The sequence below is a fragment of the Bombyx mori genome, chromosome 24 (genome assembly GCF_030269925.1).
Source record: "Bombyx mori chromosome 24, ASM3026992v2".
Taxonomy (NCBI): Eukaryota; Metazoa; Arthropoda; class Insecta; order Lepidoptera; family Bombycidae; genus Bombyx; species Bombyx mori.
This window is the reverse complement of record NC_085130.1, coordinates 18564926-18583526: the sequence shown is the minus strand read 5'-3', so window position 1 is coordinate 18583526 and position 18601 is coordinate 18564926. Positions and strand designations below refer to the sequence as shown.

Sequence of the window (18601 nt, the reverse complement as noted above, 5' to 3'; positions counted from 1 at the left end):
TTATGTCTCAAGGTTGGTGGTGCATTTATGTTGTAGATGTCTATGGGCTCCAGTAACCACTTAACAGCAGGTGGGCTGTGAGATCGTCCACCCATCTAAGTAATAAAAAAAAAGTTATGGGAGGGTAAACCGCTACTACGATGCTCGGCAGCGACGCGTCCTGGAAGGCGATGCTCGCCTTCTGCGAGTCTACCATCTCGCAGAAGGGGGCGGCGGACCGAGAGAGGGAGAGCTCTTCCCTTTCCACACCGATCCGTTGTCGTCGAGCCGGGGGCCGGAGGCGGGAATACGCCCGTACGTCCCGGCCCCTGTAGGTTTTTACTGGTGGTAGGACCTCTTGTGAGTCCGCGCGGGTGGGTACCACCACCCCACCTATTTTTGCCGTGAAGCAGTAATGCGTTTCGGTTTGAAGGGTGGGGCAGCCGTTGTAACTATACTTGAGACCTTAGAACTTATATCTCAAGGTGGGTGGCGCATTTATGTCGTGGATGTCTATGGGTTCCAGTAACCACTTAACATCAGGTGGGCTGTGAGCTCGTCCACCTACCTAAGGAATAAAAAATAAAAATAAAAAAGGTAGCGGCCTCCCCCGGTGAAGATCAAGGGGTGACCTGAGGGGGTGAGGCCGCGCGGCGCGCTACCAACACTCTAGCGCGCTGCCGTGGAGTGAATAGAGCGACCGATCGACGGTGTATCGCGTCCCGACCCGGCAGGCTGGTTCTGGTCCAGCGGGGTATTCCGTGACACCAGCGGCACCGTCTGGGCGGCCCGACAGGCTGCCGTACCGAGACGGCCGACGTTTCAGAGCCTTCGATTCGCCTCGAAGGCTCCGTCGGCTGGGCGTCCTTGGGGTGAGCCGCGCCGTCTGGTTGTAGTGTTGAACGCGGTAGCCCCCCTACCTCATCCGGGTTCTGACCTCGGAGGGGTTCGGACGTCAGGTGTAAGAGTGCAGGGGAGTCGTTTAGTGGGTGGGCCCTAAAATCCTTGGGCCCGCGGTCTGCTCACAACACCATGTAGATCGTTGAGTCTCACATACCCCGCGCGCCCCTTTTGCGCGGGGACCTCGTAGGAGGTTCGGCCCTCTACCCGAAAAAAAAAAAAAAACGTGTAAACCGCTACGTTACGTGACGCGTTACGGCGCCGGTCCGTCTGGCGTCTCTTTCTCTCACGCATACGGCAGCGGTACTGGGAACGTATGTAGCTCCTAACTATTTATATATATTTCTCAATTTACGTTATAGTTTTCCTGACGTTATCACATTAATATATATAAAATTTAAGTAATAACTTAAGTTTTACTCAAGTTCAACAATTTCATTAATAAATAGTTCAATTTAGATTAGTTTAAGTTATCATTCCTGTTGGAAGTTCTGAGACGCACATTTTTTTTCGTTATTCGACATTCAGAATGAATGATAAATTGAGTCGTCTATTATCAAAGGTGGCAATCTGTGCATTTGGACAAAAAAATGTTATTGACATGTCAATACAGATTGATTTGAATATAATCGTCTCCTTCAAAGAATACGGTTCAAAACATGCATTAAATAAAGGTTAATAGTTAACCTGTTATTTATCTAAGATGTCGTTCCGAAGAGTTTTGTGACTGCCAATGGAATACAAAGTCAATAAATCGTTTTTCTGATTTACCAATATTGTTCAAAAGTCAGATTGCCGGCTTTGATAATAGACGACTCAATTGCTCTATAGTAGAATTATTTTGTCCGTGCAGTTTGGGTCATAAAACATAGCCCGGCTAGGGCCGTGAGCATGTTGCGCGGGCGCAACGCCATTATCGATAAAAACAAATGAGTCCTCGAAGGCAGGTACACGGCGGCGGGGTGGTATACGAAGGCTGGTGAGACATTGTTATGTTATGAGTCATTTGTTATACTTATCTGCAAACTATAGTACATATGTCGAAGAGAAATGTGTTCTTATGCATTCGCTCTCTGAAATTCTTTAGTGACACAATGGCTACTCCTTTGTTTTGTACCAAAACGGCAGAATTTATTCAAAATAATATTTGCACGCGTTGTTATCAACAATGTGTTAAATTTTTCACTGAAATGAAAATATATCCCGAAAAGTTACAAAGTGTTAATTTCTGCCGTTCTCGTTAACTTGCTGCGGCGATATGTGGTGTAAGTGTTCGATTAATGATTTTTACTTTCATTTTTATCACTAACCCACAAAATGACAAAACTAAATACACTATCGATAACGCTTATCCGAAAAAATAATGCGCATCACTATACCCGTCCATAAGGCTCGTGAGTGGAACAGAGAGCGAAATACTCGCTTCACCGCGCCGATTATTTATGACCAAAAGTGCACGGACAAAATAATTCTACTATAGTTGTCATAGAATGCAGGAACGTAATTAGTGAGAGTGGAGTCTATGGGTATCTAGATGTAAGTGCTTACGTTCAGCCGACAAGTTTATATTCCAATTCTATTGTTATATTAAAGTTAGTAGCTTATAAACGAAATAACGCGTGCTTATTGTAACGCCGGTAAGATTAACGGCATCTATCGTCGAATAGCAAAAACAAATATCAAAAGAACTAGTAACGTCGAGAACGCTCGGGAAGTGCAACGCCATCTATTATCAAACAGCGGAAACACATCGAAACAACTGGTCTTGCCGATAATCTTCTCGATAATTGTAGAGATGTCGTATCGACTATAAAAACGTTGCAGAGATGACACGAAGGCAGCTAGTAAGTGGTCCTACTCGAAGCGAAACAGCCAACGGATCACCTGAAGCGAAGCGGAACAAGTTAATTAGTAAGGTGTTATAAGCGCTTAATAGAGTTTTAATTTGTAATTTGGTGCTAGTTTTATTTATTCTGAACCCCAGCGCGTAATATTATAAAGCCAACAGAACTAATACCTAATTCGTTTTTTATACTCTTTTTTTTTTCTGGTCTGGGTCTTAGTGAAGTTATAGACTTATTATGTCGTCATCACAAAAACAGTAACGTTTACCAATGGCTCGTAAAATGTCTGTTCATACATAAATTAAACAAAATGTATCGTTAGGGAAGTTATTTATTGAAAATACAAGTTAGATCTATACATTTTATAATTTTAAGACTGAATGAAAATTAAAAATTTTTAAAGGATTTTATGACCTGGTAACTGTCTTAGTTACCAGGTCATTTAAGTCATATCTTATTTTAATTTATATTCTTATTTATATGAAAAATGGTAATATGGGGTGAAATGAAATGAAGATGATTCATTTGAGACATTAATCAACTGGGATGAAATTAGATGAGATGATATGGGATGAAATATAATCTTAGTAAAATGGTGGTCATTTACTGAGATTTTTTCAGTGGACTTTTTGGAGGATACCGCGTAGTTACGTCCAGCGGCTTTGTTTCATTTTCCCACAATCGTGCACTTTCACAGATATTAAATGGTTAAAAAACCACCGTTATTACACATTTAAACTTGAAGAAACACTAAATAGACAAAAAAAAACACACAACTTCACTACTCGCGTTCCCGCCAAAAAGTCCAATGAAAATTACATTCGTACTGGGAGCAATAGTATCACACAGAGTCCCATAAATTAATTTAATTATTTAAAATCCGAACATGGAATTACATTCTTAAATAAAAACTTCAGAGGTGTCAAGAGACACTCGGATGGAACGAAGTTCCTTTCGATTAATTAGTGAAGGAATTGTATTTTTTTTTTAAAGTTATAATAATAAATAACGGCATTATGAAGAAGAAAAAAACAATACTATGAACTAAATTACTATTGTTGAAACGCTATCTCGAGAAACTGTACTCATTACGCGGACCAATCGGATACGAGCAATGTCACGCGATAAGCGCCTACACGTTGATTGGTCAGAATGACGGATCTAAAAAGTGTCGTGACAACTTTTCGTAAGAATTTTTTCCGTCTAGCCCCCTTTCACAACGCGCGATAAGGAACTTCGTTCCAAAACTCGCAGAGAAATGCGAGACAAAGGGCACAGAAGCCACAAGGCTGTAATATTATTCACACAACTAGCTATTTTAATGAGTTAAATAAAATTAAAAACATCGTCAGAGTTATTTTATTTGAAGGCAACATTAACATTATCTATTACTAAGAATTACATCTATTTTTTTTTTTTTTTTTTTTATTGCCTTTGTAGGCAGACGGGCATACGGCCCACCTGATGGTGAGTGGTTACCGTCGCCCATGGACTTCAGCAATGCCAGGGGCAGAGCCAAGCCGCTGCCTACCAAATATTATTTATCTAATTTCATTTCATTTGTTAATAAATAAAACGACAGCAGACATATTTGGTCGATAGGCTTACTTAAAAATTATTGTGATGTCATGGATATTATAAACAATATAGTGGTTTAAAATTTAAAAAAAATTCGTCACGGGACGCCTGGCAGGTGTGAAACATCGACATTATTTTTTTAAAGTAATATGCAGAAAAGAACAGATTGTGATAGGAACTAAATATGTCATAATGATAAAATAAAATATTACGAAAAAATAATTTGTTATCAAGTAAAACACAGGTTATGTGTACTGTATGTGTAAACAACACTGTATACACTACGGAGTATACACTAGAGGTATCGGAGCTCAGTGTAGCGAGAGAGATGGCTTAACGCCGGATCGAGTGGGAGAATCGCACAGTCGATTGCGCATGGCGACGCGTCGCCACGGCATGCGTTGCCACGCCAGAAATCGGTTTTACGTGCGGCTATAGATGTTTCACATCAAAAATTGCTTGATTATCAAACAATAAGGTAATAATTTTTTTTTGTATTATAGCGTAGTAGGTAACCAAGCTATTATCATCATCATCAATCATTGGTTTTTGACGCGTGCGCGAATTGTTAAGTCAATCGGACGTCTTCAAGTCAGTGAAAACGACATTCAAAGATATATAGCAGTTATATAAAGCGTGTTAAAATGTAGAGGGCAAAAATAACGAGCACCATCTCAGTGTATTAAAGTATCCGCTCAAAGGAAGCCAATATTAATATAATTTACGCTATAATATGCAATATGATATATGAGTCGACTATTATCAAAGGCGGCAATCTGACTTTTGGACAATGATTGGTAAATCAGAAAAACGAATTATTGACTTTGTATTCCATTGGCAGTCACAAAACTCTTCGGAACGACATCTTAGATAAATAACAGGTTAACTATTAACCTTTATTTAATGCAGGTTTTGAACCGTATTCTTTGAAGGAGACGATTATATTAAAATAAATCTGTATTGACATATCAATAAAAATGTTTTGTCCAAATGCACAGATTGCCACCTTTGATAATAGACGACTCATATATATCATTTCCACTACATACACTGGCGCTATTTCGATGAGTCTTCCAACAACAACTAGCTGTTTACAGACGGACACATTTTCAACTTGTCTCCTATACAAGATGGCGGCGCTCCTTACCTCTGCCTTCCATAAATACGAAAAATATTAGTTATCGCATCAATAATCAAGACTGTCAACGTCAAGGCATAAATTGCCGATTTTTTTCAAAAATTGCGGACACCAGGCACTACTGAAAATATGAGCGCTTACTACTTTCGGCTTTAGCGTAGTCGTTTCAATCTTATTATTAAGCAAAACGTTATAGCTTGTAGCGCTTTCAGCGTTATCAAAATTGGCAGATCTAGTTGTGGCATCATCGGAATATCGAACTGTGTTTGTCCTGTTTAAATTATTCAAACCAGATGCCAGGGTATATTTATTGTTGTATAGCCCGCCATAAGGCGTTTTATTGATGTATTGATTGTTGTATATTGGATTCTTGTTGTCGTAATAAGGAATATTCGCATTACGGACGTTATAATAATTGATAGTGGGCGTTTTGTAGGCTGTATTATAATTGTAGTAACTGTAAGGCACTTGGGTGTTAGCTTGGCTGTATGAATTACCATCCCGTTTTCTTCTTTTTATAATGGAGTATTTATTGAATACATCACGAATGTTCTTTAATGTGTTTCCTTGGGTATATTCATAATTATTTGAGTGTAGCACATCAATGTTCCTTCTAACTCTTATGTTTCTTAATTCGGGTGTATGTGGTATGTTGTAATTCTCCATCTTCATTAAAATATTTGATATTGTTAATATCGCGTACAATGGCAGTAGCATCGTAACCATCATGACAAAATTAAGCTTTTTAGATTTAAAATAGTGTTTGAAATTATTTTAATCTGAATTTAATTATGAAGATTTATTAACAAATAGTTTTAATCGTTTTAATCGATAATCAAATACGTAAATCGATATTTTTAAACATACATATAAATAAATAAACCACTCGCTTTTTTTAAATAGTGATCAATTAAAAAAAAAACTATTGTAATCTGGTTATACGAAATTAATCTGTGTAACGTTTTCTTCCAAATCCAGTGCGAAAAATATTTTGACAAATTTGTTTTTGGCGCGTAGATGAATTTTCAGGTTTCTGTCGCATAGAAGATGGAAAACAGCTTCTTAGATCTTCTCCACCGTCAAATTAGCTTGATTCTTTCACTTGTATCAGGTTGCATTATAATTTATTTGTGCAAATTGTTATCTCCAAGCGAATAAATCTCAGATGTTGACAGCTATGTAACTATTGTCTTTGACCAATGACGTCCCGTCTATTATTGTTGAACCTCCTTGAAAACTGTCCACCTGAATATATAAAACATGTTTATTTAAGACACGGTTGATTGTAGTACAAATATATGTAATAAACCCGCTTGCAAGATTTTTGGCGGGAACGCGAATAGTGTAGGTAGCTGAAGTAAAAACTATTGCCATAAAGAAAAAAAAATTGTTAACCCTTTCAGTGCTGAACTTATTTTCACATATTTTGCAGAAATTTCTAAGCAGTTTTCGAAAAAAAGTACCTAATAAAACTTTCACTAAAAAAAAACAGAAATCGTGGCCTAAAGGATAAAGACGTTCGGTGCACTTGTGTTGAGCGATGCACCGATGTTTGAATCCTTGAACTTCTTCCTTGAAGTGGTAGCACTTGTCTTCAACTGTGATCATGATGGGTAAGTGTTGATTTTCTTGTAGAATAAACAGTTCTTGTTAATGTATTATGTCTATCACTTATTACTTTTTTATAATAGTTTTGATAGTCAATAGTATTACAATCATAATATAATGTGGTCAATTATAGTTTCTTGGACTTTTTGACGATGTAAGTTTGATAGCGTGCGGACTTCGTCGTGGCCTAAAAGGATAAGAGTCCGGTGCATTCGTATCTAGCGATGCAATGGTGTACCAATTTTTCTAATGAAATACGTACTTAACAAATGTTCACGATTGACTTCCACGGTGAAGGAATAACGTCGTGTAATAAAAGTCAAACCCGCAAAATTATAATTTGCGTTTATACTGGTGGTAGGACCTCTTCTGAGTCCGCGCGGGTAGGTACCACCACCCTGCCTATTTCTGTCGTGAAGCAGTAATGCGTTTCGGTTTGAAGGGCGGGGCAGCCGTTGTAACTATACTGAGACCTTAGAACTTATATCTCAAGGTGGGTGGCGCATTTACGTCATAGATGTCTATGGGCTCCAGTAACCACTTAACACCAGGTGGGCTGTGAGCTCATCCAACCATCTAAGCAATAAAAAATAAAAAGTACTCTTTGTTATAATCTTTTTTTTGGAGTTCGACGAGTATAGTTACCGGGGTCCCTAAGCCTGTTCCTAGTGTTAGAGCTGACGGCGTCTAGTGCTGAGGTTAATGGTTCTGACAGATCCGTAACGACGTGTCTAGGGCATACGCGGTGGCTGACTGGCTCCTGACACTCTCAATGACTAGCTCCTGTGTAGGAAGGAGCCAGTCATTGGGAGAATAGTCAGTGGCGGTAACGATGAGGCGATTATCATGACGCACGAACTTATCGAAGTACCGTTTCGACGCTGACTTCAGGTGTTTCGGGATTGATTCAATGCCCAGATCGTCGTGTAGGTCGACATTCCTCAAAAACCATAGTGTGCTGTTTGACTATTTAAGGAATTAATATTTGTACTTTATTAGCCCGGTTGACATAGCCCATTAATTAAGCACAGCGCCACCTATTAAGTATGGCCGTAAATCTAGAAATCAAAGAATGCATTCTTAATCGTGTTGAAGTCGTCGTGGCCTAAAGGATAAGACGCCCGGTGCATTCGTATCGCAACTGTACCGAGGTTCGAATCTCACAGACATTTATCAATTTTTCTTATGTAACACGTACCTATTTAAAACATGTTCACGATTGACTATCACGATAAAGAAATAGCTTTGTGTAATAAATTAATTAAAAAAACAAATAATCCTAATTATTATACAATTAAACGTCATAAGCCTAAAGTTTCTAGGTGGAAGACGTATTCGTCTAGTATCTTGAACATAGATGTACTCACAGACGCTCATCGGCACTGGAACTCACAAAGAACACTTCGGAAATTAATATCCTCTGAGCTCGCCACAGTTTTCACGGTTTTAAGGTTCTTGTGTTTAATTCAAATGTAATTTAGTTTGCCAACAGCGCGCGCTCGAGCTAATTAATATAATAACCAATTATTCGCGTTATCGCATCGACTGATGACCTCAGAATTCGTCTCAAGTACATATATATAATGTATATATTAACGTAGTTCTACTCCCGTTTTTCCTCCACGGAAACATCGCTGCCTCTAGCAAAGGTTGATTTAAAACTAGCTGGTATTTGCGGCTCGGCCCGTGGTCAAGGGAAACTGTCGAATGAAATTACTAAAGATAATGATAAATACTAAATCCCATTTTGCCATGCGAATGAGAAGTTTTCTCGGGATAAAAGATAAGCTATGTTTTTACCATATCACCGCCTGCCACCGGTATAGACTTTATCCATGCCTTAGACACGTCCTTACGTATCCATCAGATCTAATAACCTTTACATTAGACGCCTTCAGCTCTAACACTAGGAGCAGGCTTAGGGACCCCGGTAACCGTACTCGTCGAACTCGACAAAAAGTTTGATGTGCAACTTATCCCATGCATCAGTTCGCTGAGTTTCCCGCCAGATCTTCTAGCTATATAGATTTACTCGCGAAGCAGCTGCTCTTGAGTTGTTAGGTCTCCTTCGGTGGCGCTCGGACAGCTGTTAGCAAATCGCACCCTAACTGGCTGAGCCTTTGCTCGCCCACCTGTCCTTGTGAAACTGGAAAGGCCTCCGGGCCATCAGTAATCCTTCAAACATTAAAAAAAAACTTCATCCATACTAGCTAGAATCACTTCGTTCATCTACGGTGCGTTTCCAGAGATCTTTTTTGCCGCGTACCACCCGGTTTTAGAATGAGCTTCCTTCCACGGTGTTTCCCGAGCGCTATGACATGTCCTTCTTCAAACGAGACCTGTGGAGAGTATTAAGCGGTAGGCAGCGGCTTGGCTCTGCCCCTGGTATTGCTGACGTCCATTGGGGGATAGTAACCATTCACCATCAGGTACGCCGTATGTTCCGCGGCCTATAAGGGCAATAAATATATACACATATATATTTTACGGGGTGGCAGTACAATTGAGAAAAAATAATTATGTGGTGTCGAGGGACACCAGGTAGGAACGAAGTTCCTTTGGCTAATGTAGAAACGACACAATTTGCAAAAAAAAAATCGTGCTCAATTTTATGTTGGTTTTCTTGATTTTTCTCTTAAATTTTGCTGATTAGTTTTTATTTAAGTACAGGAAAGTATTTAGGAAATTCAGTATTTTAGGAAATAATAAATTACGTAAAATAAAAATAAAATCGTAATTCAAATTATCAATTAAAATAACAAAATATGTCTCTTTATTTTTGTTTGACAACATAAAATTACATAGAAATAGAAATAATTACAAAATAGAGAAGGGATGAGAGAACTAAAAGAAAGAGGGAGAAAGTGAAAGGTATTATACACTACTCGCTTGTGTATGCGACTGTCGCGCCTGCGCACGTCTCATTTAACGGTTTTATTCCACGCACTTTTTTCCACGGATTTTTTCTTACGGTTTTACTATCACATTTTTTTCAGTTCGGTCGCGCAGCAAAATCCGTATCCCCTCCAAGCCTGCCGTAAGGAACTTCGTTCCAAAAAAATATTGAAAACATACATACATATATACAAGCTTACATTATATTGTATACTGAATACATATAGTTTAATTGGAGCGTTTAATTAATGTTTTAGCTAAAGTGATTCTTCTATTTTTGTCCTCAAAATATCTATAATCACCGATTGTGGTCAGTCAAAATAGCATTATTTTGGTATTAAAACATTTGTATTATAAATTGATTTTACCTCCGAACCGATGCGTATTAATAACTTATATAGCTGACTTTAGAAAAAGAAGAATGGCATTTATTGCACTATATTTATTTATGTGTCACCTGGGAACTTTGCTTAGGAGAGCCGATATTGATTTTTCAAGTGATAACTTCATATGGGAGGGTAAGACGCTTCGTTACGTAACGCGTTACGGCGCCAGTCCGTCTGGCGTCTCTTTCTCTCACGCACACGGCAGCGGTACTGGGAACGTATATGTAACTCCTATTTATATATTTTTTTCAATTTATGTTACAAATTTCCCTTACATTATCGTATTAATATAAATAAAATTTAAAGTAATAACCTCAACTTTTCTCAAGTTAAACATTTCGATAATAGTACAACTTGATTAGTTTAAATCATAATTATTTTTTTTTTGAATGGGTGTTTACTGGTTGCCCAGAGGCCTTTCCAGTTTCACCAGGACAGGTGGGTGAGCAAGGGCTCAGTCAGGAGAGGCGGGATTTGCTAACAGCTGCCCGAGCGCCCCCAAAAGAGACCTAACAACTTAAGAGTAGCTGCAAATGAATCTACTACCGGATCGGAATCGCGACCCGCTGAGAATATCCGGCGAGAAACTCAACGGGCTGATGCATGGGTTAGGTTGCACGTCAAACTCTTTGCCGAATAGGGTTATTGGGGTCCGTAAGCCTACTCCTAGCGTCTGAGAGCTGAAGGCGTCTAATGCAAGGGTTATTGGATCTGATGGATCCGTAAGAACGTGACATCACTTCTATCGGGCGTCCCAAGACGCACAATTTTTATTACTAGAGGTCCCGCAGTAGTCGAAATTCGACTATAATTAATTAGAATTGTATAATAAGTTTGTACACTATTATGATTGTATTTTATACTTCTATAATCACAAATTTCGCCAAATATAAAAAAATATTGATAGAGACAAACAATATTTAATCTATTCTCAATTTGACCACAGATGTCAATAACAAAAGATCGACAATAAATAGTATGCATGCGTTCGTGCGTCAAATACATGGTATGTAGTGTGTGTAATTTTTTCTTTATTGATTTTAATGTATCTTTTATGCATTATTTTAAAAAAATATTAGCATTGTGCACTAAATCTCTATATTCTCTATAAGTGTGCAAAATTTCATACTCCTCCGTCCGCGCAATTTTCGTAAAAAGGGGTACAACGTTTTTGCTTCACGTATTAATATATAGAAGATCATTCAAAAGCTTCTCGTGTCCAATTGAATTTGTATCAAAATCCGACCTGTGGTTTTTGAGCTATAAGGATAGCTAGATAGATAGAAGGCATAATGCGTCGCTCGAGTCGGTTTTCCTTTCTATTTAAAATTTTGTATAAGTTTATACATTGTTTGACAAGTGACAACCCTGACATCACGCCAACAATTATAACGCGAATCAAAATAATTATGTTTTATTTATATATAACTAGCTGACCCGGCAGAATTCGTAGTGCCTCAATCGATAAATAAAAGACCTAAACTTTTATATAAAATAAATTTAAAACAAACAAAAGGAATCCGTCCGACGCGACACCTCAAAGGAAAAACAAAATTGTTATTTTTATGTAATTCCGTGTATTTTCGTATTTATTCACCTTTTAAACCTACTCTGGACTTCCACGAATAATTCAAGACCAAAATTAGCCAAATCGGTCCAGCCGTTCTCGAGTTTAACGAGACTAACGAACAGCAATCCATTTTTATATATATAGATAGATAGATAGATGACGCGAACTTGTTTGTTTACGCTTACGGCTTTATAAATAGTGCGATTTTACGACTTATCTTTTTACTGTAAGATACATTATTGTACTAAAAGTAATGAATTAATAAACATTTGGTAGACATAGTTACAGCCGATAGAAGTGAAAACTTTATAACTCAAAAATTTTAGTATTAAAATATGAAATTTTATTATGTTTAAATTAAAATTATTAACATTAATAAACTGTTTTTCGCATCTGTTGACACCCCGAGCAACAATTATATACATGTTTATATGGTTTATTTATTATTCAAATATATTACCGGCTGCACAAGGTCATGATTTAACGGCCGTCCTGGTGTAGTGGTAAGTGACATGGTCACTACACAAGGGGATCGCGGGTTCGAATCCCGCCAAGGGAAGATATTTGTATGATAAATATAAATGTCTTTTCCAGGGTTATGGATGTATATTAAATATGCGTATGTGTATAATAAAAATCTTATGTATATTTCCGTTATCTGGTAGTTGTAACACAAGTTCTTTACGAACTTACCACGGGACCAGTTAACGTGGCGTGACTGTTAGTAAATATTTATTTATTTATTTATATTTATGATAAAATAGAAATGCAATTTAATTGAAATAACAATTAATAAACAATCACTTTTAACTGAATCCCTTCAGTTTGACTTGTAAAGATATACACAGCACTGATTTTGCACAATACGTCACCTGTATAACAGGACTTTTTGACGGGAACGCGAGGAGTGAAGTTGTGTGATTTGTTTTATTTTGTAAATATAGTTTTTTTTTCCTACCTAAGCTGAGAGCCTTGAGAGGCTATATCAGCGTAACCTTAACTAGTAGGCGAGCTCACGGGGCTCAAACCTGACGACGTTGCTAACACGAACCCTAGAAAGAGCAATGCTTCGCAGAATCTACCACCGGATCGGAAACGCGACCCGCTGAGAAAATCCGGCGAGAAACTCAGTGGGCTGTGTCTGAGGGTTAATTTACTCGTCGAGCCCGTCGCTTGCGACGAAGGTCTTGAAGGGCTTGAAAGAACGATGACCGGTGCTTGAGGTACCTAAAAGCACCTTTAGTGGATCGGGAGGATCCGAAATGACGTGTTTGGGGCGACGTCGACTGCTTTCCATTCTTTTCGCAGGATCGGGAATGATGTTACCGGCGGCCACGATGATAGGGTTCTCGTGTCGTGCCGCTTTATCGAAGTGGGTATATAGTGTTTGTTCAGGTTTAAATGTGTAATAATGGTGGTTTATTAACTGTTTAATATCTGTGAAAGTGCACAAATGTGAGAAAATAAAATAAAGCCGCTGGACGTAACTTCCGGGATCCTACAAAAAGTCCACTGAACAAGTTTCGGTAAATGACCACCATTTTACTGTGATTATATTTCATCCCTTAACATCTCATTTCATTTCACTCCATAATATCATTTTTCATAAAAATAAGAATATGAATTAAAATAAAACTTGACCTAAAGGTCTTAGTTACCGGGTCATAAAATCCCTTTAAAACAAAAAACAGACTATTGAGGGTAGATGTAAAGAGCGCCATCTTGTATAGGGGACAAGTTGAAGAAGTGTCCGCTTGTAACCAGCGAGCTATTGTTGGAAGACTCACCGACATAGCGCTAGTGTAGTAAGTGGAAACGATATGAATATAGCAGTTTTAAGCAGAGCGAAGTGTGTTAGTTTATGGCACAGTATTTAAAAGCTCTCCATTTGCTACTGTGACGCCACCTTCATTGACTCCATTTTTTTTTTTTTGCTTAGATGGGTGGACGAGCTCACAGCCCACTTGGTGTTAAGTGGTTACTGGAGCCCATAGACATCTACAACGTAAATGCGCCACCCATCTTGAGATATAAGTTCTAAGGTCTCAGTATAGTTACAACGGCTGCCCCACCCTTCAAACCGAAACGCATTACTGCTTCACGGCAGAAATAGGCAGAGCGGTGGTACCTACCCGCGCGGACTCACAAGAGATCCTACCACCAGTAAATTTCCGCGGACATTAATGCAGTTAGCACGTGCCAAGTGTCTTCTTAGAACGTATATATATGGGCGCAAACACCACTACCACTATTGGCAATAATTAACATCATAACATAGAGTTTATTATCTATGTTATTATTTATTTATTATTAGCAAGATGAAACTGTTATTCCGCCATATTTAATATTTAGCAGACATTGTTTTGATGTGAAAATGTTCAGAATATGTTTAATCTTTATGTTATTGTTTAGAAACACAAATGACTGTATAAATGATTAAATATTAATAAAGCATAAATATTGATAATAATTTATATTATAATTAACAGTAATAATTTGATTAAGTATTGTAATTGTTATGCAAATGATGATGTTGGCTCCATCTATTAATAGGCTGGATAATAACAATGTTAGTTTATATAAGTTAAAAGTAATTTATGTAAAATAAATTAATGTCAGTCATGTAAAAATCACTAAAATATGTATTGTGAATATTAAGCTATATTTTGTGAATTGTTTCGCAGTAATTACATTTATTTGTATAAAATAAGTTGTATTTGCTACAACCAATACAAAATGGCTAATTGTCTAAAAACTAAGACGTGGCTTTTTGTAATAAACAAATAATGTTAAAGTTTTATAGTATTGTATTGTATTTTCATTGTAAAAGACCTTATGTGTGACAACCCTGGCGTAACGCCGACATATACCAGTCTACAGAGTGGGGGGGTCGACATGACCACATCACCCCCACCAGTACAACAGACTTCTTATCCTTTGGCTATGACTCCAATTCGCTCAATTCATGGTACCGTCATCACAAAAACAATAAAAAAACAATTTCTTTATTAAACTTATTTATTATTCATCAATTTTCACGGCTCCTCTATAGTGGGTCCGAGGACCGCACTGCTGTACGCCAGGTCCCAGTAATGTTCGACGCCGTGTTTTTGGAAATGCTCGCGCGCTTGTTTCTCTGTCGGTACCACCTGAACCAAATAGTGTATTATTGTATTTTTTCTTGCTCAGATGGGTGGACGAGCTCACAGCCCATCGGGTGTTAAGTGGTTTCTGAAGCCCATAGATATCTACAACGTAAATAGGACACCCACCTTTATATATAAGTTCTAAGGTCTCATTATAGCTACAACGGCCACCCCGCCCTTCAAACTGAAACGCATTACTGCTTCACGGCATAAATAGGCAGGGCGGTGATACCTACCCGTGCGGACTCACAAGAGGTTCTACCACCAGTAAAATCCACACCCTGTATATGGGGTTCGTCATATGTCTGATGCAATGACCGGCTGCTCGATGGGTTAAGAGAGAGTATGGACATTCAAGAGTCTAATTTTGGGTGGATGTTCTCTCCAATATTTTATCAAGTCACCAGGGCGTGTGGGTGCCCGAGTTTTCGTGAAACCACTACCGCATGGGTGGTGGAAACATTCGCTGGGACGCAACAGTTCTGCTACTAGCAGGTTGACCAGCCAAACTACTCGGAGGGACCACGTTACGGTATTATCCGGGAGAGCGCATGACCCCTGCCATTAATTGGTCACTGGTCCCTCACCGCCCTCTCAGGACACCAGCTCCAATAACAATAAAATAGCACAACGGCTGCCCCACCCTTCGAAACGCTTACTGCTTCGCGGCCGAAATAGGCAGGGTTGTGGTAACTATCCGCCTGGACATACAAACTTGTTAGTGCATAGTAACTATACTGAGACCTTGGAACTCATATCTCAAGGTGGGTGGCGGCATTTATGTTGTAGATATCTATGTGGGCTGTGAGCTCGTCCACCCTCATAGCTCAAACACTGTCCCCCCACCTGGGAACGCGTAGGGAATTGTTTTAGTTGTACTGTGAGTGACCCTCAAATTGCGAACAATTCGACTCAGATGGAGAATTTAGAAAGTAAATCTTCTTTGTCCCCACCTTATCCCACTAGGTGGGGTCGGCACAGCTAATTTTTCTCTTCCATTCTCTTCTATCAGCCGTCACCTCAACACTCACTCCTCTCTATCTCATATCGTCATTCACACACTCCATCCACGTCTTCTTCGGTCGACCTCCTCCATACCACCATTTCCATACATCTCCTAGTCACATGCGTCTCCTCTCCACGCATCACATGTCCACACCACGCTAAACGTCCGCTCTTTAATTTGTTGATTACCGGGGCTACTTTCACACTTCCTCTTACCTTAAACTTGATCTCCCCGAAGGCCCTTTGTTTGGTGGTGCCCTCCCAGACCAGGTGACAGGAGTTGGGCACGTCGCAGCCTTCGGCGTCCTTAACGGTGTCCTCCTCCCACTTAATGCGGTGCAGCATCAACCTGATACGCCGGTTTATTTCTCATAAGCCCTCAGTCAGGGTTATCGATGCAAACAAAAAAAACATCACCCTGTATCTAGGAGTGGTCAACGACACAGATATTGCGAGTAGCATAGAGAGCCTACTTTAGTAACCTCGAGGATTTATTCTAGATTCGCCGAATTAGTAGGTGAGCTCACGGGGCTCAAACCGGGAGTGTTGCTAACACTGGTCCTAGCAAGAGCAGTGCTTCGCAGAATATTCCACCGGATCGGAAACGCGACCCACTGAGAAGATCCGGCGAGAAACTCAGTGGGCTGTGTCTATGGGTTAATTCACTCGTCGAGCCCTTCGTCGCAAGCGACGGGTTCGACGAGGACGGTGACCGGTGCTTGAGGTACCTAAAAGCACCGTTAATGGATCGGGGAAACCCCGTGAGCTCACCTACTACTAATTCGGCGAATCTAGAATAACCCCTCGAGATTACTAAATTTATTTTTTATTTTTTATTGCTTAAATGGGTGGACGAGCTCACAGCCCACCTGGTGTTAAGTGGTTACTGGCGCCCAACGAAAATGCCGCCACCCACCTTGAAATATAAGTTCCAAGGTCTCGTATAGTTGCAACGGCTGCCCCACTCTTCCAACGCATTACTGCTTCACGGCAGAAATAGGCGGGGAAGTTTTACCTACTCGTGAGGACTCACAACAGGTCCTACCATAGGTATAATAGAAGAGATTAGAATAGGGAAAGAAAAAGCAACATTATCCGCTAATGACACTTTTTATATTATTTTATTTTTTCCTACGTAAGCTGAGAGCCTTGAGAGGCTATTTCAGCGTAACTTTAACTAGTAGATGAGCTCACGGGGCTCAAACCTGACGACGTTGCTAACACGAACCCTAGCAAAAGCCGTGCTTCGCAGAATCTACCACCGGATCGGAAACGCGACCCAATGAGAAGATCCGGCGAGAAACTCAGTGGGCTAGTGACCCCCCCGAGTGGTACTTGCCGCTTGTACTTGGCGTGCTGGCGGGGGCCCCCCTCGGCCACGACCACGCAGCAGCCCCGGTGCAGCAGCACGCAGCCGCTCATGTGCAGCTGCTGGGCGTTCACCTCGACCTTGAACTTGGCCGACGCGCACTCGAACAGATCACGGATCCTATCAACAAGGTACCGCTTCAGCAACGACGCTGTGACTCTTCTTCTTCTTCTTCTTATCAGCCCACAGACGTCCGCTGTTGGACATAAGCCTCCCTCAATGCTGGACATAGGCCTCCCCCAATGCTGGATATAGGCCTCCCCCAATGCTGGACATAGGCCTCCCCCACTGCTGGATATAGGCCTCCCCCAAGCCTCGCCACAAAGACCGGTCCTGCGCTGTCTGCATCCAGCGGATCCCCGCGAACCTCCAAAGATCGTCGGTACATCTTGTGGGAGGCCTAACCACGCTGCGTCTTCCGGTAAGCGGTCGCCACTCAACAACTTTTTGGCCCCAACGGCCATCTGTTCTACGAGCAATGTGTCCTGCCCACTGCCACTTCAACGTCGCAATCCTTTGGGCTATGTCGGTTACCATGGTTTTCCTGCGAATCTCCTTATTTCTGATTTGACTGTGACTCTATGCGTTTTTTTTTATTTCTTCGATGGGTGGACGACCTCACGGCCCGCCTGGCGTTATGTGGTTACTGGAGCCCATAGACAACGTAAATGCCGCCACCCACCTTGAGATATGAGTTCTAAGGTCTCAGTATAGTTACAACGGCTGCCCCGCCCTTCAAACCGAAACGCATTACGGCTTTACGGCAGAAATAGGCGGGGTGGTGGTGCCTACCCGCGCGGACCCACAAGACGTCCTACCGCCGGTAATGGTCTGGAGAGGCGTTACCAATGCTCTCCAAATGCGACCAACCAGCTCGGGACATTGAGGAAGAAGCCTCAATTGTACCATACAAGTGTCTGAAGGTTCTGACTCCAACACGCGTGACGGAGTTGCGACAGAAATACGCAGAATGACGGTACCTGCCGTGTGGGCGCGCGATACTTTAACTTTAACCTTTATCCGTGATTCACAAACTACAAATTTATATCGAGGGGTGAAAAAGACAATTTTTTGGTTTAAGCAACATTTTTACAAATTTACAGCAGAACCATTTAAAGTTTCAATACCATCGCCCCGCCTATTTCTGCCGTGAAGCCGTAATGCGTTTCGGTTTGAAGGCCGG

At 40.4% G+C, this 18601-nt stretch overlaps 1 protein-coding gene and 1 long non-coding RNA gene across 3 annotated transcripts in view; both read right to left on the bottom strand.

The window, feature by feature from the left end:
- Positions 1-3036: 3036 nt before the first annotated feature.
- Positions 3037-8645, bottom strand: LOC119630492 (uncharacterized). Of its 2 annotated transcripts, XR_009976591.1 has the most exons (3): positions 8415-8620; positions 4255-6684; positions 3037-4127 (listed from the first exon to the last, which is right to left on the bottom strand). It is a non-coding gene; the product is annotated as an uncharacterized LOC119630492 (long non-coding RNA). The 2 variants fall into 2 exon arrangements; XR_009976590.1 differs by having other exon boundaries at positions 3037-6684; positions 8415-8645.
- Positions 8646-14898: 6253 nt separating this feature from the next.
- LOC101735962 (U4/U6 small nuclear ribonucleoprotein Prp3) overlaps positions 14899-18601 on the bottom strand; it is a 22326-nt gene continuing 18623 nt past the window's right edge. Inside the window, exons 12-14 of the mRNA XM_004925056.4 lie at positions 17389-17538; positions 16266-16398; positions 14899-15047 (exon numbers count right to left, since the gene is read on the bottom strand). Coding sequence (XP_004925113.1) covers positions 14934-15047; positions 16266-16398; positions 17389-17538 — 397 coding nt within the window. The 3' untranslated portion in view covers positions 14899-14933. The remainder of the gene's footprint in view (positions 15048-16265; positions 16399-17388; positions 17539-18601) is intronic.